This window comes from Dasypus novemcinctus, chromosome 4 (genome assembly GCF_030445035.2).
Source record: "Dasypus novemcinctus isolate mDasNov1 chromosome 4, mDasNov1.1.hap2, whole genome shotgun sequence".
Classification (NCBI taxonomy): Eukaryota; Metazoa; Chordata; class Mammalia; order Cingulata; family Dasypodidae; genus Dasypus; species Dasypus novemcinctus.
This window is the reverse complement of record NC_080676.1, coordinates 166,943,010-166,967,742: the sequence shown is the minus strand read 5'-3', so window position 1 is coordinate 166,967,742 and position 24,733 is coordinate 166,943,010. Positions and strand designations below refer to the sequence as shown.

The 24,733-nt window shown below is 50.3% G+C and overlaps 1 protein-coding gene across 3 annotated transcripts in view; it reads right to left on the bottom strand.

The window, feature by feature from the left end:
* The window catches only part of ADARB1 (adenosine deaminase RNA specific B1), a 258,621-nt gene that overhangs the window by 3,429 nt on the left and 230,459 nt on the right, over positions 1-24,733 (bottom strand). For all 3 annotated transcript variants that reach the window (XM_071214999.1, XM_071214998.1, XM_058296349.1), the window contains one exon: positions 15,135-15,316. In XM_071214999.1, coding sequence (XP_071071100.1) covers positions 15,135-15,316 — 182 coding nt within the window. The remainder of the gene's footprint in view (positions 1-15,134; positions 15,317-24,733) is intronic.

Below are 24,733 nucleotides of genomic sequence, written 5' to 3'. Positions count from 1 at the left end.
GTATCTGTTTACACAGCCCACAAAGAGGGAAGAAGCTGGCCCCACGGAGCCTTAAGAGGAAGAGGCGGGCTGAGCCCCCGCAGACGTCGCCCGCCATCTTGCTTCAACATGTGGCAACGGAGTATGGTGAGGACGTAATCTTGAGCTGGACTCCCTAGAGCCTTCTAACTGTAAGCTTGTACTCGTAATCAAATACCCTTTATAAAAACCAACAGTTTCTGGTACTTTGCATCAGCACCTCTTTGGCTGACTAATACATATATTTTGGTTTCCCAGTGCATATAAAAGTTATGTTTTCCCTTTCACAGCAATAATCTTTTCACATATTCATACTATATTTACTGGAACTGATGTACAAATATTGAGACGATAGCTTTCAAACAAGGTAACATTTGGGTTTACATTGTGGTTTATATTTTAGACTATACAATTTTCTAAATTTTTAGTTATCTTATGTTTTACATTATGATTTACATTTTAGCCTATCAGCCCCTATATATTTTTTGGTGTATCTATACAATATACAGCACTCCCACATATCCAACATAAAACCCTTTTCCTTCCACAGCAATAATCTTTTTGCATATTCGTACTAAAAGTGTGTGAGTGCTCATTTTGCCATACGGAGTTATATCATTGGAGAGAGACCCATTTAATGAGAGTGAAGGTACACCCACCCCGGGAAGGACTGATGCCATCAAATAGAGGGAACTATATCTCTCGAGAGAAATGGTGGCTCCCAGGGCATTAGGGCAGCTGAGCATGTCAAGCCCTCGACACTGTTGCAAGTATCTCTGAACATGGCCCTTCAAGCAATGAAGATGGACTGTCACTCTGGGCCCTGAGGGGAGGGGGAAAGAGGTATTGAATAGATGGAACCAGTGTAACTGTGTGGGCAATAGAAGTGTTCCACAAGAGTACGCAAGGATGGATATAAGACATGGTAAATTACACCAAAAATATATAGGGGCTGATAGGCTAAAATGTAAACCATATTGTAAAACATAAGGTAACTAAAAATTTAGAAAATTGTATAGTCTAAAATATAAACCACAATGTAAACCCAAATGTTACCTGTTTGAAAGCTATTGTCTCAATATCTGTACATCAGTTTCAGTAAATATAGTATGAATATGTAAAAAAGATTATTGCTGTGGAATGGAAAAAGTTTTATGTTGGATATGTGGGAGTGCTGTATATTGTACATATGAATTACTGTGATCTAAAACTCTTGTGAAGGTAAGCTTAATAATTAGAAAAAAGAAAAAGAAAGGACGTAGACACTGAGGAAAAGACGGAAGAAGCTGCCTTGCCAAGTTGCATACAGGGCAACACTTAGTGCAGTGATGGAAGGCAAAACATCAAAAACAAAGCTTTTGCATTTTTAAGTTTTTTGATACCCCAATTTATTTTTACCTTAATTTTTCTAAATTAGTATGTATTCTATATCTAACCTTTAAACTCATCACTATATTCCATTTTACTATTAATGGAACCTGGCACTCTATTGGGTTTCATTTTTGAAGAAGTTTTGGATCACAGAGAGGTTCAACAATGGCAGGGGAGGAATACTGGTGTGGGATGTTATTGACAGGGGACACATGATTGGCAGGGAGTTCTCCAGGGCATATATCCATGGTACATAAAAATGTTTGGATATTTTCATAGTGGTTACAATTAAAAATAACAACAACTGAGTGCTGAGTTCCTAGCCAGGGGAGTTCTATCACAGTCCCTAAGGGAACAGCAACAATCTCCCAAGTGCAACGGCAAAGACCAAAAAAGAAGGAAGGCCCAACAATGAGCCCTTGATACTAATGACTATGCTTTTAAGCCTGTGCACCTGAAATAAGAACAAGGCCTAGAGCTGCAGGGTGCCTAAGAATTATCTCCTGAGAGCCTCCGTGTTGCTCAAATGTGGCCAGTCTCGAAGCCAAAGTCAGCATGTAAATGTGTTGCCTTCCCCCCAGCGTGGGACATGACTCCCGGGGATGAGCCTCCCTTGTGCCGAGAGATTACCACCAAATACCAGCTGATGATGTAACTAGAAAATGACCTTGAATAAAAGGGCCAACTCGGACCAGCAGAATATCTCAGTCTACATATAATAACAGGAGTTAAAAATGCTTTTTGACCTGAATAAAAGGGGGAAATGGAAAGGACAAATGAGTTTATATGGCTATGAGTCTCCAAAAAGAGCCGGGAGGTTATCAGAGGGGTTGCCCTTATGCACACCTCAGCAGAGTCCCAATGAAAGATAAAGTAGATACAACCCCAGGTATTGGTTCTTCTGAGGGCTACAGAGACCCACAGGTTCTATGGTCATAGCAGGTGGAGTTCAGTGCCATGTTAGTTGGCCCTACTTTGGAGTTTGTATTTCCGTGTGATGGAGCTGGACTCAGATGTGATCTTTGTCCACAAGCCTCTCCTGTTACTTTTACCAAAACTGTACTTGGTGCTGGGGTTTAATGTATACCCAGGGGAACTGAATCTCTGGACTGACCATGTGATAGCCAGGTCCTGAGCCTCAACAGACTTGCAACTCCTACACTTTGGTTTATTGGACTTACCCCACTCAGCTAACATGGAGGTGAAGGTCAACCACCACACCAGGGAGCCAAAAGTGCCTACAACTGAAAGCAGGAGAATTGCATCCAGCATCCATGTGGAATCTAAGCCCCCTCTTGATATAGATGTGGAGTGGACACAACCATTCCAAGGTCCACAGGATGGAGGAATAGAGTATGGATTAGAGTGGACTTACTGATATTCTATTCGTGAACTATTGTGATTAGTAATCGAAGAAAATGTGGCATTGGTGTGGAGAAAGTGGCCATGGTGGCTACTGGGGGTAGGGAGTGGGAGGAAGAGATGTGATGTGGGGGCATTTTCAGGGGTTGGAGTTGTCCTGGGTGCTGCTGCAGGGACAGTTACTGGACATTGTATGTCCTCCCATGGCCCATTGGATGGAACGTGGGAGAGTGTGGGTTATGGTGTGGACCATTGACCATGAGGTGCAGCAGTGCTCAGAGATGTATTCACCAAGTGCAATGAATGTCTCATGATGATGGAAGAGGTTGCTGTTATGGGGGGAGGAGTGGGGTAAGGGGGGTGAGGGGTTTTTGGGGACCTCATATTTTTTGAATGTAACATTAAAGAAACAAAGACAAAAAAATGTTATGTTTATACTATACTGTGGTCTATTAAGGGTACAATAGCATTATATAAAAAACAATGTAAGTATCTCAATTAAACATACTTTTTTTGCTAAAAAATGCAAACTATCATGAGTTTTCAGCAAGTCGTAATCTTTTTGCTGGTGGAAGGTCTTGTCCCTGTTGATGGTTCCTGACTGGTAAGGGTGGTGGCTGCTGAAGGGTGGAGAGGCTGCAGCCGTTTCTCAAAATAAGGCAACAATTAAGTCTGCAGCATCAGTAGACTCTTGCTTTCATAAAAGATCGTTCTGTAGCAGGTGATGCCATTTGATAGCATTTTACCCACAGAACTTCTTTCAAACAGTCCTCCAAACCTGCAAACCCTGCAGCTGCTTTATCAACTAAGTTGATACAATATTCTAAATCCTTTGTCATTTCAACAAGGTTCACAGCATCTCACCAGGAGCAGATTCTTCATCAAGAAACCACCTTCTTTCCTCATCTGTAAGAAGCATCTCCTCAACTGTTCAAGTTTTATCATGAAATTGCAGCCATTCAGTCACATCTTCAGGCTCCACTTCTAATTCTGGTTCTTTCTATTTCCACCACATCTGCAGTTACTTCCTCCACTGAAGCCTTGAGCCCATGAGGGCTGGAATCATCCTCTTCCAAACTTCTGTTCATGTTGGTATTCTGACCTCTTCCCATGAATCGTGAATGTTTCTAATGGCATTTAGAATCATGAATCCTTTCTAGAAGGTTTTCAATTGACTTTGCCCAGACCCATCAGAGGAATCATTATAATGGCAGCTACAGCCCGAAATGTATTTCTTAAATTGTAAGATTTGAAAGTCTAAGTGACTCCTTGATCCTGGGCTGCAGAATGGATGTTGTGTCAGCAGGTATGAAAAGAGCTCATCTCATTGTACATCTCCACCAGAGCTCCTGGGCGACCAGGTGCATTGTAGGTGAGCAGGAATATTTTCAAAGGAGTCCTTTTTTCTGAGCAGTAGTTCTCAACATTGGGCTTAAAATAGTCAACCATGTTGTAAAACAGATAGGCTGTCATCCTGGCGTGGTTGTTCTATTTAAAGGGCACAGACAGAGTAGATTTAGCATAATTCTTAAGCACCCTAGGATTTCTGGAAATGAGGATTGGCTGTAACTTAAAGTTATCAGCTGCATTTGCCCCAAACAGGAGAATGAGCCTGTCCTTTGAAGCTTTGAAGCCAGACATGGACTTCTCCTCTCTAGATCTGGAAGTTCTAGATAGCATCTTCTTCCAATAGAACGGTCTTCCATCTACACTGAAAATCTGTTTAGTGTAGCTGTCTTCATCAATGATCTTAGCCAGATCTTCTGGATAACTTGCTGGAGATTCTATATCAGCAGTGTCTGCTTTACCATGCCTTTTATGTTATAGATACACCTTCTTTCCATAAATCTCATGAACCAACCCCTGTTAGCTTCAAACTTCTCTTCTGCAGCTTCCTCACCTCTCTCAGCCTTCATAGAATTGATTCTAGTCAGGGCCTTGCTCTGGATTAGGCTTTGGTTCTTCTATCCAGACAGCTAAAACTTTCTCCATATTAGCAAAATGTTTCACTTTCTTATCATTCATTGCTCGCTAGAGTAGCACTTTTTTTTTTAATACAATTTTACTGATACATATGAACAAAGCATAAATCTGTCCTAAGTGTACAATTGGTGGTATTCGGTATTATCACATAGTTGTGCATTCATCACTTCAATCATTTTTAGAGCATTTTCATTATAACAGTCATAATAATAATACTAAAAAACAAAAAAACAACTAAACAAACAAAATGAACCTCATCACTTCTCAATCCCTTTATGCTTCCCTGCCGTACATAGTTGCAGGTCTCTCTTTTTTTTTTTTGTCTTTATTCATTTTTTAAATATTACATTAAAAAAATATGAGGCCCCCATATACCCCCCACCCCCCTCCCCCCACTCCTCCCCCCATAGCAACATTCTCCTCCATCATCATGAGACATTCATTACATTTGGTGAATATATCTCTGAGCATCGTTGGTCAATGGTCCACATCATAGCCCACACTCTCCCACGTTCCATCCAGTGGGCCATGGGAGGACATACAATGTCCGGTATTTGTCCCTGCAGCACCACCCAGGACAACTCCAAGTCCCGAAAATGCCTCCACATCTCATCTCTTCCTCCCATTCCCCACACCCAGCAGCCACCATGGCCACTTTCTCCACACCAATACCACATTTTCTTCAATTACTAATCACCATAGTTCATGAATAGAATATCAGTAAGTCCACTCTAATCCTTATTCTATTCCTCCATCCTGTGAACCTTGGATTGGTTGTGTCCATTCCACATCTATGTCAAGAGGGGGCTTAGATTCCACATGGATACTGGATGCAATCCTCCTGCTTTCAGTTGTAGGCACTCTTGGCTCCATGATGTGGTGGTTGTCCTTCTTCACCTCCATGTTAGCTGTGTGGGGTAAGTCCAATAAACCAGAGTGTAGGAGTTGAAGTCTGTTGAGGCTCAGGGCCTGGCTATCACATGGTCAGTCCAGAGATTCAGATCCCCTGGGTATATATTAAACCCCAGCACCAACTACAATTCTGGTAAAGTAACAGGAAAGGCTTGTGAAAAAAGATCACATCTGAGTCCAGCTCCATCACACAGAAACACAAACTCCAAGGAAGGGCCAACTGACATGGCACTGAACTCCATCTGCCATGACCATAGAATCTGTGGGTCTCTGTAGCCCTCAGAAGAACCAACACCTGGGGTTGTATCTACTTTATCTGTCTCTGGGACTCTGCCCAGGTGTGCATAAGGGCGACCCCTCTGATAACCTCCCGGCTCTTTTTTGGAGACTCATAGCCATATAAACTCATTTGTCCTTTCCATTTCCCCCTTGATTCCTGGTATTATATGTAGACTGAGATATTCTGCTGGTCTGAGTTGACCCTTTTATTCAAGGTCATTTTCTAGTCACATCATCAGCTGGTACTTGGTAGTAATCTCTCGGCACCAGGGAGGCTCATCCCCAGGAGTCATGTCCCACACTGGGGGGAAGGCAACACATTTACATGCTGAGTTTCATATGGATTCTCTTTGTCCCACATCCCACAAATTGTTCAAGACCATACCTTATTATTATTATTACGTCATATTTGGACCACTCCTTTTTTTGTTTTTCATTTTGTTTTTACTTTGTACCACTCCTTTCCTAAATGGCTTTTTTATTTTCCGGAGTTTTCACTTTTCTTTGTTTTGTGTTGTTGTCAACAAAAAAAAGCCTTTGCTGTCATTCAGGCTGTTCTGCTTCTCAATTAGGCAATTTGTTAAAGTAAATTTACTTTCTTCTGGAAAAAAATATTTTTAGAGCTCTCTGATCCGATGTTCTTTATTCTAATCTGGAGCTACTGATTTTTACGCTTGCTGCTGAGTTATCCTTTTCATTGTATTCTTGGATTTACAAGCTATTGTTTCTCGGATCCCATTTTTTCTCTTTCTTAGATCTCTTCATTTTATGAGACTGTATCCTTAGGTTGTTACACTGTCTAAAAATGTGCTTTGGAGATAAATCCTCTTAATCCTTGAATAGCTGAAAATTATCATTTTGCCCTAATGCTTGATTAATATTTGGTTGATTATAAAATCCTACAATAAAAGATTTTCTTCTGACTTTGGGCTTCTAGGGTCCCTAATAAATGTTAAATAAGTCTGATTATTTTTGGGAACTGAGAAGTTTTAGTACCTTCTATTTTATCTTTGGTGTTCTCAAATTCCATGAGGATGTTCTATGCATGGATTTTCCCCCTCATTTATCCCTCTCGGTACTCAATATAGCCTTTCAATTTTGACACTTAGTTTTCTCTGGTACTAAGAAATTTTCTTCTATTTTCTCCTCCTCTCTCTTTTCTATTTCTGAAACCCTACTAGATAGAAATTGGGCCACTTGGATTAACTTTCCAAATCTCTCTACTTTTCCCCTCATATATTATACCTTTCTCTCCAAGTTTCAGGGATTTATTTGACTTTTAAGTTCATGCCTACCCTCACTAGAATGTCAACTCCATGAGAGCAGAGATTTTGCTTTCATTCACTGCCATATGCCATAACAGTATACACAGGCATTCAACTGATAACTGTTGAATAAGTATTTTCTAGACCTTCAAATTAATATTTGATTTCATCAATTACTAAATCCTCTACACAAACTAGTAAGTTTAATTATAATTATTTATATTCCCTCCTGTTGGAATTATTTCTATTTCCTTTGGAGTCAGTTCTATTTTCTCAGACAGGTCTTTCTCTTTGGGGCTATTTTCCTCAAATATTTAGTATTAGTTGTTCTTCTTTGTAAAAATTTCGGTTGGTTAATGTGGGTATCTGGCACGGTTTCTTCTGCCTGTTTCTTTTACACGCATCCACTGCAGGGGCAGAGCCTGCCAAGAAACCGTCTCCTCCCTAAGAGTGCAGTGCTCAACAGGCTGCCAAGATGGAAAGGTGGACTGAACCGCTCACCAGGGCCAGCTGGCTCCCCACTGCAGGGCACCCACCGCGGCAATGCTGGGAGTCAGAGATGTGGCCCTGGCCACTTCTTTCCTGCTTCACAAGGGGGCTGCTGTAGGCCCCCTCTCTGCTCGCTCCAGGTCTCACTCTTTGGTGGTTTGGTCAGTGGTGTTAGGTCCTCGGCGGCTGGTGTCAGCACAGAGCATCTTTCCAATCCCCTCACTGGGCTGACTGGGGTGGAGGTGACAGTCCATGGAGTTTGCTCAAAACCATGGCCATCCAAGGAGATACAGAATTGGGGAGGCTTCTTTTGGGGGGAGGGGGGTTGCATGGGGTTGGGGATCTGCTTAGTACGACTGGTAAGGAATCTCTGACCATAATGGAATTGAATCTTTCAGAAATACATGAATATGACTGTATTATGTTATCTTCTTCGTAATTCCATTTTTCCTATATAACGAGGTCAAAATAAAGGATTACTATTAAAAAGCAATAAAACGTTGGAATGACAATATTCTTACAGTAAAACCAGAAATGATTAATTAACCAAAAAAAAAGACAATAATACACATTTAAAAATATATATTTTAAGCTAAATAAAGTGCTTACTTTAGCAAAAACAGAGTAATGAGGCAAAAAGGAAATGACTAGCCTTGTGGTTCCAATACTAACCATATGCTTTTTCTAGGCCCAGAAGCCCCTAAATGGCCCCGAGAGCACACGTCCACAAGGCCCCAGGGCTGACGCCGTCGTGGGCACTGCCACCTGCCAGGGGCTTGTCTGTCCAAGGCTGCAAAGCCAGAACTAGGGCAGTGAGTTATCACAGGCCACGATGCAGAAACCGCTGAACGCAGGGACAAGCTGGTGGGTAACTGGAGCGCCTCTGCTCCTGTGAATTAAGTGTGCTGCATCAGAACTCTAAAAACAAAATAGAGAGACCCCGAACGGTCTAATAACTGATACAAATAAAGAGCTTGGAAGAAATGACACTAATATTTTTTCTTATTTCCACCTTAAAGCTATTTTCTAATAGCATCCTAATATCGAGGGTGATGGAAAATGAAGTACACGCATAATGATTAGCAGGTGTTTCAGGCTGGCCACGGGTTCACGCTGCAGAAACGGTAAGTCCCTTATTTTTTTTTTTTTTTTTAAAGATTTATTTATTTATTTAATTTCCCCCCCTCCCCTGGTTGTCTGTTCTTGGTGTCTATTTGCTGCGTCTTGTTTCTTTGTCCGCTTCTGTTGTCGTCAGCGGCACGGGAAGTGTGGGCGGCGCCATTCCTCGGCAGGCTGCTCTTTCTTTCACGCTGGGCGGCTTTCCTCACGGGTGCACTCCTTGCGCGTGGGGCTCCCCCACGCGGGGGACACCCTTGCGTGGCACTGCACTCCTTGCGCGCATCAGCACTGCACGTGGGCCAGCTCCACACGGGTCAAGGAGGCCCGGGGCTTGAACCGCGGACCTCCCATATGGTAGACGGACGCCCTAACCACTGGGCCAAAGTCCGTTTCCTGGTAAGTCCCTTATTAATCAATGGATTTTACACCTGCAGTTAGTTTTCGCTCCTGGAAGTGCCTTTACTCTGTAAATGAGAAATAGGACGCGGTGGGAGGTGCCAGGTGTGAGCCGCAGTGGAAAAGAAGCCACGTGCCCGCAGCGGCCGAGCCAGGCCGACGAGACGCGCTCACGCGGGGCTGCAGCCCTGCCCCGTGTCCTGGGGGCCCTGCAGAAGGTGGGGGCCGGACGCCCTTGCCGGCTTCCATTTTTAAGCTGACCAGGGCAGTGGAGCCACCAGGCCGAGGGGGAGGCGGGCATGGCAAGATGGGGGTCGGCGTCGCCTCCGGCCGCCACCAGGCGCTGTGGCCTCCGCGGCCTCCCGTGCTTTCCAGACCAGCTCGGCCCAGGTGGGGCACCCAGGGCCTGGGGCTCTAATCTTCTTGCTCAGATGAGGCCTTGGGGCGTGACGCACCAACTCCGGGAAGCCACTTGGGCCTCCGGGGCTGACACTGGCAGGAGGAGGAGAGGCGCCGTCCCCGTGTCGAGAAAAGAACACAGGCCCGCGTTTAATCGCGAGGCCCCCCACCCGCAGCCCTGCCCAGCCCCTGCCAGGAGAGCAGCAGGTGCTGACGGCCGCAGGAGGGGGAACGGGGGCCGGGCCCAGCAGACCACAAGAAGAGGGCCCGCTCGCGCCCCCACATCCCATTCGGAGACCCTGGTCGGGGGCAGCGGGGGGTGGGACTCCGCTCCAGGTTCAAACTCTGTGTGTGCGGCTCGGCGGTGCGGGGCCACCGTGCGCTGACGGCTTCGGCCGATGTCCCTGTCTCTCAGGCGACAATCAGATGTCATCAGCTGTGCCACACAGGCCTCGGGGTTCATCAGACAGTGGGTGCAACTTCCTGCCGCAGACACCCCACAAACAAGCGGGCAGCGCACGGGCCACGGGGCCCAAGCCTCCCGGGACCCTCAAAGGCCATCTGTCAGGCGGCAATCCTGCCTGCCAACGCCCGTAAGGAACAACGGCCCCCCGGGTCCAGCCTGAACCCTGCCCCGGAGCAGAGTCCCTTCCAGGAGGTTCTTTTCTAGATGGTTCCAGGCACTAGTGAGCGTTTCCCCTCAGACGCAGGGGTGACCTGACACGGACTCAGTGGTGTGGCAGCCAACGGGGGATGCCTGGAGCCTCGGGGCAAAAAGTCGTGATGTGAGGCATGGACCCCGGCCCCCGCCTCCGGGGGCAGGCCCCTCCGCGGCCGGGGCAGCTCCGCGCCTGGACGTCCAGCCCGTCGGCAGCAGGAGGCCGAGTCTGGGGGCAGCGCGGACAGCTGAGCGTGGTGGCAAGGAGGCCATGGGCTCAGCTAGAGGGAGGACAGAGGAGGGGACGCGGAAGAAAAGTCCTCTGAACCGAGGCCTCAACTGTCCAGCTCCAAGGGTTCAGCATATTAAGAGGAGAAAGAGAAAACCAGCCGCACACCCAGGCACGTGGTGCTGACATTTCTGAATTTTAAGGGGAAGAGATCAATTTAATGCTGCCAGAGAGAGAAAAAGGGCCATTGTAAAAGTCAGCCAAAGGGGTGTTGATGCAAAATACTAGAAATTGGTTGTTTTTTATAAAGGATATTTATTTGGGGTAGGAGCTTACAGATACCAGGCCATAAAGCATAAATTACTTCCCTCACCAAAGTCTGTTTCCACGTGTTGGAGCAAGATGGCTGCCGACATCTGCCAGGGCTCAGGCTTCCTGGGCTCCTGTGGGCTCAGCTCCTCTGTTTTCTCCACAAGGTCAGCTGTGGACAATCAGGTGAACGGCTCTGTCTCTCTCCCTGGGCTCCAGCTTCAGCATCAAACTCCAACATCAAATCTCCAGCATTGAGAACCCCCAGCTCTGTCCCCTGCCATGCCAACACCCTAATGATGAGGCCCAATCAAAGGCCAAATCATAGCTCCACCACACCCAGGCACGAACCAGATAACAAACATAATCCAGTATCTATTTTTAGAGTTCATAACTATATCAACCTGCTACAGACACCTGCAAAGGAAAGAAAATCAAAGTGGTTCTGTGACAACACAGCTAGAGGAGACGACGGGGAGGGGTGGCTCCGGGGTCCGTGGGGAAAGGACGGTGGAGCTGGCTTCCTCATGCGGTAAACACGCGCTCGGTGAAGGCAGCATAAAGCCAAGACTCAAAGTACCCCACGTGGGCTCTCCCCAACAAACAAAACGGAAGAACTCCCACCCAGATTAAGGACATACTCTAGTAAAATGTAAAATAAAACAATGTAGAATGAGAGGGGAGGCCGTGGGCACAAAAAGCAGAGGTTGGAAGCAAAACCAGTGCCCTTATAATTCTGTCTGAATAATCATTGATAGTATGGCTGCAGGACTTTTTTAAAAAGGCTTTTAAAGAAAAGATGTAACCGTAAAGGAGTTTTAAAACTCAAGATGCTTTCATCAAGACCTAGGCAGCTGAGGGGTGAGTAGGGTGAAGAGTAAAATGAACTGGAGATGTCAGTCTTTTCAGGGTTGGGATCTTGATGAATTACTGATAAACGTGGTGCTGAACTTTTTAAAAACTGGTTTAAATATGTTTGTTTAAAAGGATCGGAAGGCAGAACCAAGACTGACGCCTTCCAAACCAACAGCAGAGCCAAAGGAAAAGGGCAATTTAATTGACTCCATCAAGATTAAGGAAAGGAAAAAACACAGCCGACAGCGCACAGGCAGAGCCGCGCAAGCTGAGGGCGGTCTGTGCGCCGGGCCACGCCGGCCCTCGCCCGCTGGCGGCCACGGGTCCCATCGACACGCAAGGCCACCTGTTCTGAGCACGGGCACAGAGGGCTCGCGTGTCCTCCCGCTCTCCGCGGGCGGCCCGACGCCTGCCCGCACGTGGACGCGCACCTGCACACGCCCGCTTCCTCTCCGTTTCCCTCATCTGATCTTAGTCAGCTCTTTGCTGCACTTGATACCAACATCAGCCTTTTCACAAACTAGTACAGGTGTCACATCGCTTTCCCCCAGGGGCAGACAGCGCAAAAGGCCCACGGGAGCACGCGCGCCCGTCCCCCTCTGTGCGCGCCTTTGCTGCCAGCCTCTGGGCTCTTTCGCTGTCGTCCAGGGATGTCCCAGCGCAGCCAGAAGCCCCTCTGCCCGCGCCCACCGCCGCTTTGCCTGCACACGCTCGCCGACAACACGTGGCATCGGGGCCCACCACGGGGCGTTGCACATGCTGGCCCCGGAGCAGCCGGAGCGCTGCCGCGGGCATCGAGCGCTGGACTGCAAACGGGGCTGGTGGCGGGCAGGCGCTCGGGGCCAGTGGGGGGCTTGGCAGGAGGCGCCACGCCCAGGCCCTGCGAGCGCCGGGTCAGGGTCTAACTTGAACGTCGGCTGGAGAGCGCTCAAGAGGCTTCCACTCCAGCCCCATGCAGATCTCCCCCAGGAAACTCTCACAGTAAAAACGATTTTCCATGCTGAAATGAAGATTAAATTTTCATTTTAACATCTACGGTGTTAGAAAAACAGCTTATCACGGGATTCGTATTAAAGTAGATGGTAATTTGATTTGCTTTAGTCTGTAGGTAATCTTCTAAATTAATTTGGCTGTTCTCTGCGTTGCATTTACGTCCATTTTTGCTCCTCTCTACGGGGAGTTTGTTTGGCACAGTTATGCTTCTTTCTTTTTTAACACGGGAACCATCTTTATGGTGAAATACTAGGTGGAAAAAGACCAATGAACACGGCATGGGCTGCAGCCAGCACACGCGTGCACAGCTAAGGCCCGGAAGCAACCCAGATGCACGGGTCCTCCGCTGCCCTGGCCCCTCGGCAGCTGTACAGCTTCAGGTTTCAGCAAGTTTCCACGTTTGTTTTGGGGCCGTTTTAGAAGAGCGCGGCCTCCCAAGCCTCCGGCACCTTCCCCCGTGCTCCGTTCATCTGACAGCGCCTGCAGCCGCCTCTGCTCAGGACTGAAGCCCCCAGGGCAGCCTCCGGCCCGGCCCCTGCCCCTGGACTGGTCCCGCACCCTCACTGCAGGGCCTCGGCCAAAGGCACTGCCTCCAAGGCTACTCATTTAAACAAAAACAAAAACCCCACTGCTTCCACGTGCTTCCAAAACAAAGCGTTTCTCCAGAACGGTCCATCTCAAGGAGCGCGCCTTTCAAGGCAGAGGTCGATGCCGGGGCGGGCGTCCACCGGCTCAGCCCGCGAACACGTTCTGCTCATTTACGCCTCAGCGGTGCCTGAGTTTTCACAGAATCACACCCCGTGCGTGCCAGAGGGGCCGTGAAGAGCCCTGCTCCGTCCCCATCACCGGGCAGGGAGCGGCGACGAGGAGGCGCGCCGAGGCCGCGGCGCTGGGCACGGCCGGGCGGGGGCAGCCTGCCTCCAGCCTGGCTCTTGCTGCTGCCCACTGGGCCGGCGGGCATGGCCCGGGGAGGGCACGGTCCCGCGAGGCTCCTGGAATGAGCAAATCCGCATCCCGGTCTCTTCCCACTGCTGAGCTGGAGGAAGGCGAGACCTTTCAATGTCGTTGGATGACGTATTTTTAAACAACTACGGCGTCGACGTGAATTGGGACCTTTCGAGTCTCTGTAACTAACAGCATTTCCTGGTTTCTGTGTGTATGTTTATGTACTTCCTCCACATGTCATGTGACAAGACACCTTTGACTCTATAAGCCAGTTCCACTTTGAACATCTTGGAATATTCTGCAGCAAGACGACGGTGTCTTTGAGGTTTTACCCTGGCAGACATCCCTGTCCCTCGAGGCGCTGCCTCACGGGCCTTTCTGGGCCTCTGCACTGCCGCGGATTCGACAGACGGGGCTTCAGGTTTCCACAGACACAAGAGACAAGCAGCAGCTGAAGCTAAACGCAGTCACACCCCTCAAATGCAGAACGTAGAGAATAAGGAGGCATTACTCTCTGCCTCGTGAGAAATGCGTGCACCAGCACACGACAAAACATGTCTGCTTTACTACACGTCCACCAAAGAAGTGCAACGGAACTGATGTTAGTTTTAACTGAACCATTTAACCACCATCAAATCTGATCACAGCCTTCCTACTTTATTTTTCTTAAACAGTAACAGTTAAGGTTAGGAGGCTGCAAAATTTAATCCAAGACAATTTGTTTCTCCCCACCCCGCCTAATCCGCGTTCTTTAACAGACACGCTTGCCAACAGGTTCCGCGCTGCCCCTCACAGCGCGCAGAGCAGGCCCCGCAGACAGAGCGGAGCACGCGCCACCGAGAGAGACGCGTTTCGTTTCTGGCTTTTAGTTTGGAGCTTAAAAAAAGTAAGAGAAACTGTACTTTTAAAACAATGAAAATACCCGGACTGTGTCCTTTTAAATAAGGTTGGCTCTTAGAACCCTGGCACTCAAAAGGTCTCGTTCACGTTGCTGTTAGCCACTGAAATTCTAAAACAAAACAAAAACGGTAATAAAGGGCGTAGAGAGGAGAAGCGAGACGCCCCGAAATGCCAGCCGCACGTCTTGCCAGGTATGCCTGGGATGGGCCGGGTGGAGCAGGCCTCCCGCCTCGAGGCTCCAGGTGAGCTCCCAGGGCGCCCGGGCAGGCCCGTGGGGGGTCCTCACGAACCGTGACCCCGGCCCCAGGGCCCCAGGGCACGCCTCTGCCGCCGGGACCCAGGCACTCGGACGGCCGCGTGCATGCAAGAGCTGCGGCGCCCGCGGGATTTCTGCCGCAAACGGCAAGGTCTCGGATCACCCAGCTCAACTGTGCAGAGGGGCTCGTGGAACGGCCTGCGAGACGAGGGTCTCCAGACCCCTGCGCCGGCAAGAACCGCCACGCCCCTTGGAGAACCCCGGCGCCGGCCGCTGCACCCCACCTGGAGGCGGCCCCGAGACCCCGGCGGCCTTCAACTGACCGTCCGCGCCGAGGACCTGACGTGGCGACCCTGCGCCCCGAGCGGCGCGCCGCCGCGCCCTGGAGATACTTGCCACTGAGCAGGGGCTTGTTGAGGGTGTACAGCGGCGGCAGGTCCCCGATGCCCGCCAGGCGCTGGTACATGGCCCGCGACAGGTGGTCGCCGTGGTACAGGCTGCCCAGGATGATGCTGGAGAAGTAGATGGGCTCCACGAAGATGCTGAGCAGGGACCCCTGCAGGCCCACCACGTTCCACCTGCGGAGAAGGAGACGCGGTGTACATGGGCACGCACGCGGCCATGCCCGGGGCGGCGCGCTCCTACCGCCGGCTGCGCCTTCTGTAGGAACCCCAGCCGACCGAAAAACAGCAGCGAAGGTAACACCGACTCAGCAGTTTAACAGGACCCGAGAGTCCACAGCTGCGAGCAGGAGAATCACACCATCAGCCATGTGGGGTCTAAGCCCCTCTCGATACAGAGGTGGAGGGGACATTCCCATCCCAGGGTCCACAGGATGGAGGAATAGACTATGGGTTGGCGTGGACCTGCTGGTAGTCTACTATGAAACTGTTGTGACTCTAGCAATGGAAGAACTTGTAGTACTGATGTGGAGACGTGGCCACGGGAGTTGCTGAGGGCAGGGAGAGGGAGGAAGAGGTGCGATATGGGGGCATTTTCTGGACTTGGAGTTGTCCTGAATGACATTGCAGGGACAGATGCTGGACATTATATAGTCTGCCAGAACCCATTGATTGGACTGGGGGAGAGTGTGAACTACAAGGTAAACTATTATCCACATGGTACAGCAGAGCTCCAAAGTGTGTTCACCAAATGCAGGGAATGTGCCACAGTGATGAAAGAGGTTGCTGACGTGGGAGGAGTGGGGTGAGGGGGGTGGGGAGTTTATGGGGACCTCTTATATTTTTTGAATGTAACATTTTCTGTGATGTTAACTTTTTAAAAAGATAAATAAAAATTTTAAAAAAGGAAAAGCCTATTCAAAATCCATTTTTAACTGTGGAATGACCGTCGTCACACAGGGAAGGCCTTTATCTTATTGCTTCAAATAAAAGTAATAAAAGGAGGCCTCGAAAAAAAACGTGGAGGGACGAGCCCCACGCCCGTGTTCTCGGAGCCAGCAGGCGTTGGAGGGGAACAGCAGGAAGAGCCAGAAAAGGCAGAAGTCCTACCGACTCGAGGAGGAGCAGAGCTCTGTGAGAACGGTGGGGCAGCGCAACCCTGGAGCGGGGGAGCCCCCCACCCACAGGGGGCCGGGGAGGCCGCGGCTCGCGATGAGGACGAGGCCGCAGCGGTCAGGCCGGAAGCAGGGTGGGGGGCCGGGCAGACCCCGGGGCCCGCCGGGTCAGGGCCGCGCAGGGCAGGACTCTGATCAGAGGTGGTGGGTTTATGGAAAATGGTGCAGCACGCACAGCTCCCGGGGCCCGCTCCGTCCTCCCTCTGGTCCTCCCTCTGGGCTGGACCGCGCCTGGCTCGTGGTGGGCTGCGGGGAGGAAGGGGGCGGCCTGCCCTCGGCTCGGGGTGCCCTGCGAATCCTTCTCCCCGCCCCCCTCCACCGACCTCACCGGGCCCCCTGCACCATCTCTTGCAGCCCCCCACCCCGGCACCCCCGGGCCCGGGGTCTGTACCTGCCGCCGGCATCTTCACGGGCAGGAGTGCGGAAGGTGAGAGCCCGGCCCCGATCTCCCACCGCTCGCCCCCAAGCCCTCGGGGCCACTCACCTCCTCGCTCTGCCCGCAAGCCCTGGGCACCCACTTCCGAAACACGCTGGGCCCGCGCCTCTCCCTCCACGGCTGGCGGCACAGGCGGCTCGCCGTGCCTCGCCACACCGTCTCACCGCGCTCCGGGGGGCCCCGGCCCACCGCCCCCGCCCAGACCACACGGCAGAGGTCACGTCACGCCACCCCTTCGCTGAAAACCCCGAGTGACCCATGTTCCCGAGACGCTGCCCGCCACTCCGCGCCACTCAGCCTGGCGCAGCCCCCGGCCGCCCCGCCGGCCCTCACGTCGGCACGTCCGCCCCCAGCCTCCGAGCGCCCCCTCCCCTCCTGCAGGCCTGCACCCACGGCCCCTCGGTGAGGCGGACCCGCCCCCAACCCCCCGCCACACAGCGGCGCCTCCAGCTCCACCCTCTGACCCTCAGGAGCTCCAGAAGGTTCCGTCTGCTCCACCAGCCGACACACGCGGCCCCCAAGCACGAGCGGGAGGGGGAAGCCCAGTTCCCACGATGCACCCTCCCCACCCGCCGAGAAGGAAGGTGACGCCCATACTCTCCTGACTTGGGAGAAGCCGTGAGCGGTCACTGGACCTAAAATCCACACACAGAGCCAAAGGTGTGGGGGCTCAGCCCGTCTACGCGGCATTCAGCCTCCGGGGCACGCTTCAGCAGCGCCATCTTGCAGAAACCTACGTCTGTCGCGTGTCACGCGTTCTGAGCGGTGCCTGGGGAGGGGATTCGGAGAGCAGCATCCGCAGGTGGCTGAGCAGCGGCCTGGCCGGGAGGCGTGTCCAGCAGGCACTTCGCTGACGGGCTCCGCGCCCATGAGCCTCACGCAGAGCCAAGGGCAGCAGACCTCACGGGGCTTAAAAACGGGTCTCGCCCAGAGGGTGCAAATCGACGTATCAGACCCTGCGGTCAAATGGAGGCCAAGGGCCCGCCACAAAGGCCAAAGCTTCCGGTTTCCTAAATGCGCACCCAAGCATCCTCACAGCGGGCGCCAGCGCCGCCAGAACAGCTGGGGGCCACCCGTTCCCCTCACCTCACACGGATGCCCGCTTCCCGTCGCCCACTCCAGCCCCTCCATGCGTCTTCATGGGACATACCAGAAGCCTCCCTTCTCCAAACAAATCCTCCTGCCCCTCTGCCCACAGGCTCTAACGGAGGACGGTGGCCGGCTGCCTTGTGCCGCCAGCTCTGAGCCCTCAGCCCGCGTTCCCGCTCTGGTCTCCGCTCGTCCCCCTGCTCCACGTGGCCTGGCAGGTAGAGGCCACAGGTCCCCACACGGCTCCAGTGTTGTATAGTTGAAAACGGCTCCTCATTTTCCTGCACTGTCTTTGCCTGGTTTTGGAGTAAAGGGTGCAGGAATCCCACGAAGTGGGTTGAGTGTGATGGCTAACTGCACGTGTCACCTTGGTTGGTTACGGCGTCCAGTTGTCCGTCAAGCACCGGCCTGCGTTTCACTGTGAGGGTATTTCAGAGATGGGATTGCATCTACCACCAGTTGACTGTATCTACAACCAACAAAGGCCACTGACTTCAGCCACGTGAAGGGGCTAAAAGGCCACAACTGGTCAGAAGGGGAATTTCTGCCTCATTTCAGACTGGTTCTTACTGGAATTTCTAGCCATCCGGTTTTCCCTGAGGATGAAGGATTTCAACACCACCTTAATCGGAGTTTCCAGCTGGCAGCTTCCTGCAGAGATATGACTCGCCCGCCCCACGGTGGCGTGACTCATCCTTAATCGCGCAGCACGTGTAAGCCCTCCTGGCCCTGCTTCTCGGAAACCCTGGTCCTCCAAGCCCTCCTGCTGTCCCATCTCTGGAAGAGCTTCCGTAGGACAGGGGGCCCGCGTCCCTCAAGGTGTGCGGGTCACACCTACACCGCCAGGGCCGCTGGTCCTCTCCCGCTTCTTTTATTTGCATCAGTTTCTTTCTTTCCTAGAAGTAAGGAGGGGCATTAGCCTTTTCGAAGAACACCGGGCTTTGTGAGTCCTCAGTGCTACGGCCGTGCTGCCCTTACACACACCTCCTGCCTCATACTCGCAGAGCTGTTTTTGTCACTTACTTCCGAGGAATGTCTGATTTCAGTTGTGGTTTCTTCTTTGCCCTCTGAGGCTACTGGAATCAAGTGTGATCAAGAGCAAAGACAGAAGGCATGAGGCAGCCTTGGGACTGAACACCGGCGTTCCCCGTGCTGTGGGCAGCTCCGACGGAGAATGACAGGTCACTTCGTCACCAGGAGGTTTCACAGCGTAGAGCAATAAATCTGTTTTCCAGAAAAATGTCAACTCCTGAAACAGACTCACGCATAGGCACAAAATCAAATACAATAGAGTCATTAAAGAAATACCATCTGCTTCTTTTGGTAAGTAGTTTTGCTCTTCTGGGGGTTTGCATTTCCCTAAGAATTTCAGATTGGCTTGTTAATTTCTCCAAAAAGCCTGCTGGGATTTTGGTTGGGACCATGTTGAGTCTGCAAGTCAATTTTGTGAAAACTGACATCTCAGCAATACTGGGTTTTCTCACCAGTGAACTCGACACGTCTCTCCACTTATTTAGGTCTTCTTTAACTACTCCCAGCAATGTTTTATACTTTCAGTGCAGAGTTTTCAGAGTACTGCTTGCTACGGTTCAAATCCGAATGCTCGCGACAAGTACACACGAGTATCTAAGTGAACAATGAGTCCTGTGTCCTGGACCTGTGTCCTGCAATGCGGCTGCCGAATCTCGAGCCTGACGGCACGCGTGCCTCCCCCTGGCCGGCGTCCGAGGGCGTGAAGCGCCGTGAGCCGCCCTCTTGAAGGTGTTTCCGGTTAAGGCGTGGCCCGGCCGAGGGAGGGCTCCCCTCCAGGTTCCTGGGGGCCTGACCAAGAGGACCGGCGAGGGACAGAAGCGAGGAAGGCGAGGAAGAGGACGGCGCCCACGTGGCGAGGCGGCGGTGCCCGCCCAGGAGCCCCAAGGTCCGTGGCGAGCCAGCGCCAGAACGCGGCCGAGCCCGGGGGCAGCCGTCCACCTCCAAAGCGACAGACCAGAAAGCCGGTGCGTCCAGCCGACCCGTGTGGCGTTTGTCACAGCAGCCGGCAGGCTCAGGCAGCTGCTGGACTCAGACATCGGCTCTCACAGCTATTTTTGTACAATCCACCCCATTTTCAACAGGCCATTAAGCCTGCGAATAAAGCCTTACCTCTTCATTTCCAATCTGGATGCCTTCGACTTCTTGCACCCAGCCCTGTCTAGACAGCCTAGCTCTGTTCCTAATCTCAGGGGAAAGCTTTCCGTCTCCCACCGTTAAGTGTGGTGGAGATTTTTTGTAGATGTCCTTTGTCAGGTTGAAAAGGTTTCCTCTATCCCTACTTTGCCGAGAGTTTTCACTAGGAAGGTGCTGATTCGGACAAAGACCTTTTCTAAAGGCTGGCGACTGTGGTGTTACTTGGACTGATTTTCAAATGTTTCACTGACCTCCTGCTTCTGGGAGACCCCCCACGTGGTCATGACGGGAGCGGTGGTTGGCTGAATTGTGGTTAGAATTTTTGAATACATGTTTATGATAGATAGTGGTATGCAGATTTTTTCTTGTAGAGTCTTTAGTTTTCATATCAGGGAAATGTTGGCCTCATAGAATGATCCAATTTTCTGGAACATTTTCAGTCCCACAGGCAGTTTCCTCCTTAAATGTTTGAAAGAACACACCAGTAGAGCCGTCAGCAGCCACCGGACACCCCCAGACTCGGGCCGAGTGGCGCGGTCACAGAGCGGAGGGTTCTGGAAGGAGGTGGACCCGTGTCCATCCTTGTGAAGTACGGCCTGCCTTAATTTTCAAATGTCCACTCTATTTTATCCACTCTCCACAGCTTTTCTTCGGACCCACAGCTGGGGAGCTGCTCTACTTCCGACACAGTAAATTCTGAGGTTTCTTCTCTTGAACCCACTCTCTGATTCCTCGAGTTCTCGTTCTTTCACAAAAATTATTTCTACTCTTCAATTCTACTTCCGCCCAGCCTGAATGCAGCAATCACTAGCTTCAACCTTCAAACCGCTTCAACTCCTCAAATTCTAGACACGTTTCTAGAATAACACGAAAGGCCAAAGTTAGACCTAGGGAAAAAAACCAGAAAACTCTAAGAAACCAATGACCGTAAAATAACCTGAAGTTGTAAATGAAACGACTGGATCCCTCTGGCGCCAAAACAACGACGACGACGATGAGGAAGGCAACAAGAAAGAAACTCCTGGCCCGGATGGTTTTACTGCTGGGTTCTACACACCTTCGTATACAAGTTTCAGAAAATACAACAACAAGGAGCGCTCATGTGATGAGGCTTATATAACCTTGACTCTAAAATCAGACGTGAGCAACTTAAAAATTCAGGAAAATCATAGTCTATTTCACTTACAAACACTGGCATAGAGATCCTAAGGAAAGTATTAGCTATCCAAATTGATGGTATGTTAAAACAATAAGATACCATGATCAAAAAGGATTTATACAAAAAGTACAAAGATGTGGGTCACAACAGGAATCTATTAGTTATATCCCATAATAATTCATCATAGACACAGATAAAACATTTGATAAAGTCTCACAGCAATATATAAAATGTTGTGAGACAACTGGGAATAGAAGAAAACTTCCTTACTGTGACGAAGGCTACTGACCAGTGCCCTAAAGCTAACACTGCACGTAACGCGGCCGCTTCATCACGGCACCCACGAGAGTCAGGAAGAAACCAGGAGGCGGCTCTCTCCACAACCACCCAACACGGGGCCAAGATCCTGGTCTCCACAATGAATGAAGAAAATAAAAATGGTATAAAGAAAGAAGGTAGAGAACGATCTCTACCTGCAGACTGTGATATGGAAAATTCACAAAGAATTTACAAGCTGTAAATAGAACAAGAAGCGAGTCAGTGAAGCTGCTGGACACAAGCTCAGCATTCAAAAATCCACGATGCTTATCTCCATCAGCAAGGGCTACGTGGAATCACGGATAAGAAGACTCTCCTACTAGCACCAGAAACAACAAATTCCTAGGAATTACCTTGTCAAAACTGCCTAACATCTTTGTGAAAATACCATTTCTGAAAATTAACAACATGCACATTAACAGTACAAAATGACACTGAATGTTTTTCAAGGAAACACACACATACACAAATATTATCAAAACATATGGAAGGCTTCTAGGAAGAACGTATAATAAATGCGAGAATGAGCCCAAGTGTATGATGAATTTAGAGCTGTGCATCTGTGCCTCCTCCACCAGCCCCGTGGAAGGAAATGAGCGCTTTGATTTCAAGAAGGCAGAACGAGGCGCTCAGGCTCCCTCCCCACAGAAGCTTAGAACCACCAGCAAGAACTGGGAGAAACATCTTTCGCAAAGCTCCAAGAGCCAGTAAAGGACTGGACTAGCAGGGCGAACCAGGAAAAAAGCACTCGGAAGCCGCCGGAGCGCCTGGCACGCTGGCCCTTCCCCCACTCCTCGCCGGTGCGTGTGGAGCTGGCCTGCGCCCCAGTGTGGATTCCTGGTCCCGGTTCTGGAGGGAGCAAGTGGCCTCGTGCACGCGCTGCAGCGCGTGTGCTTGGCCCAGGGTGTCGGGTGGTGGCCGGCGGGACTCGCCGTGCAGAGCCGGCCCTGCGTGTGGACGGCGGCTCTCCAGCTCCCTATGGAGCCCCGCGGGGGCGCGGCCAGGGGCTGCCTGGGCAGGGGACTGCTGGTGGCAGGCGCACAGTGCAGTGCGGGGACCCTGAGGAAACTGTTCCCTAGGAAGAGGGGACAGCTGTATCCGTGTAAATGGGGAATCCTAGGGCCACACGTCAAGACGCATGCACAGAAAAGACCACGGAGCCAGCTACGCTGTGGCCTGGAGCAGTTCTCTAAACTCGTGTATGGACAAGCTCTAAGGCGAGCACTGCAGGTCCATCTGCAGAGACTGGGAAGGGTTAAGACAGCAGAAGTCACCCAGTCCAAGGAGTAGAAAGAAAAAAGAAAAGGGAGCAGAGCCTGAGGACCCTGTGGGACCACCAAGCACCACCTCGGAGATCTACGGGTTCAGCTGCAGACCACCATGATAAAGAGAATATCCCAGTCAAGCGAGTCACACGAATGCCTTAGGTTCCCAGTGCATGTGAAAGTTATGTGTACACTGAACCGCAGCCTATTAGGTGTGCAATAGTGTCACGTCTAAAAAGCAATGCACACGCCTTAATTAAATGTGACACAGAGGCACAAGGGAGCACAGGCGAGCACCTGCTCAGCACAGGGATGCCACAACCTTCAACTTGTTAAAATCGTAATATCTGTGAAGCACAATAAAGTGAATTGCAATAAAACAAGATACGCTTGTGTACTGTGTGGGAATCCCAGAAGGAAAAGACAGAAAGGGGCAGAGAGATTATTCAAAGAAATAACGGCTAAAAACCAATTTAACAAAAGATGTGGATGTACACATCCAAGATGCCCAATGAACTTCAAACAGGATAAACCTGAATAGACGACAACACGTCATGTTCTAATTATACTGTCAATGCAGAGAGAACTCTGAAAGCTGCAGGAGAGAAGCAGCGTGTCAGGACATGGACACCTCAAAGGGGTCAGCGCCGATTTCTCACTGGAAACCGTGGAGACCAGAAAACAGTGGGGCGACATATTTAAAGTGCTAAAAGCAAAAAACTGTCAAGCAAGAATTCAATAGCCAGCAAAATTATCTTTCAGTGATAAGGGAGAGATTAAGATATTCCCCGATAATCAAAGGCTGAGGGAGTTTGTCGACAGTAGATCTGCCCTGGGAGGACGCTGAGGGGAGCTCTGCAGGTTGAGGAAAGGACAACAGACAACCGACTGAAGCCACACGAAGAAATACAGGTCTCCAGTGAAGATAAGAACAGGTAAATATTAATGCTGGTACTATGGTATTTTTCTTCCACTTATTACTTCTTGTGGAATCTAACAGGCAAATGCCTAAATGTAATGTTAAATAATGATTTTGGACTCAGTGTATAAACACGTAATTTGTGACAAGAGCTACTTAAAGGTAGGGTGGTACGGTACCGAATTGACTTGGTATCAAAGCAAACAAGAGATTTAGGAGGTTAAATTTAAGCCCCATGATAACTACAAAGAAGAACTTAAGAAAAAACTGGAATACAGACTGTAAACTTTATCTTAATGCTAGACTTCTTGAACTTGATACCTGCAATTAAGGTGATGACGTAAGTTGAATATCCTTGTTTGTAGGAAGAGTACACGGAAGTACTATGTGTTCAAGAAGTACAATGTGTGCAACCTGCCCTTGATTGTTCAGAAAATAAATGAATGGATAAATAAAATGAAAGGACGGAAGGAAAAAAGGAAGGACGGAAAGGTGGACAAAGGTGGTGAACTGTTAAAGCTGGCGGCCCTGGGTATGTGGAGAGAGCGTGGGGGTACACTGAAGTTCTCTGTTGGGGATTTGTATTATTTTTTCAACTGTCTTTAAGTTTGAAAGTATTTTAAAAATAAAAAGTTAAGAAAAAAAACTAAACCCAACAGAAAAGGCTTACACACAGCTGAGAGACGAAGGCACACGCACATGTAAATGTGAGCAATCTCCGTGGAGAGACAAGAACCTGTGAAAAAGGCTGCCGGGCCAGGGCTCAGAGGGGAGACGCCCATTTCACAGACTCTTGAACTGCTGAGCGTTTTGCCATCTGCTTGTCTTATTTTTTCAAACACTCATTAAAAATAGAAACAAAAGCACTTGGGAACTGATACCAGCATCTGAAGAAAGGGGCTTCTAGACTCTGTCATGGCTGGAGGCTTCTAAGGCCTTGCATCTCTCCAGCGAATGGGGGCTGGGGAACGTGTATCCGCAGCCCCCCAATTCAGCCCCAGCCCGGCCTGGCCCCGGGGGGGGGCCTCTGCTTGTGGAGAACAGCGGCGGTGACGGGTTCCACCTTA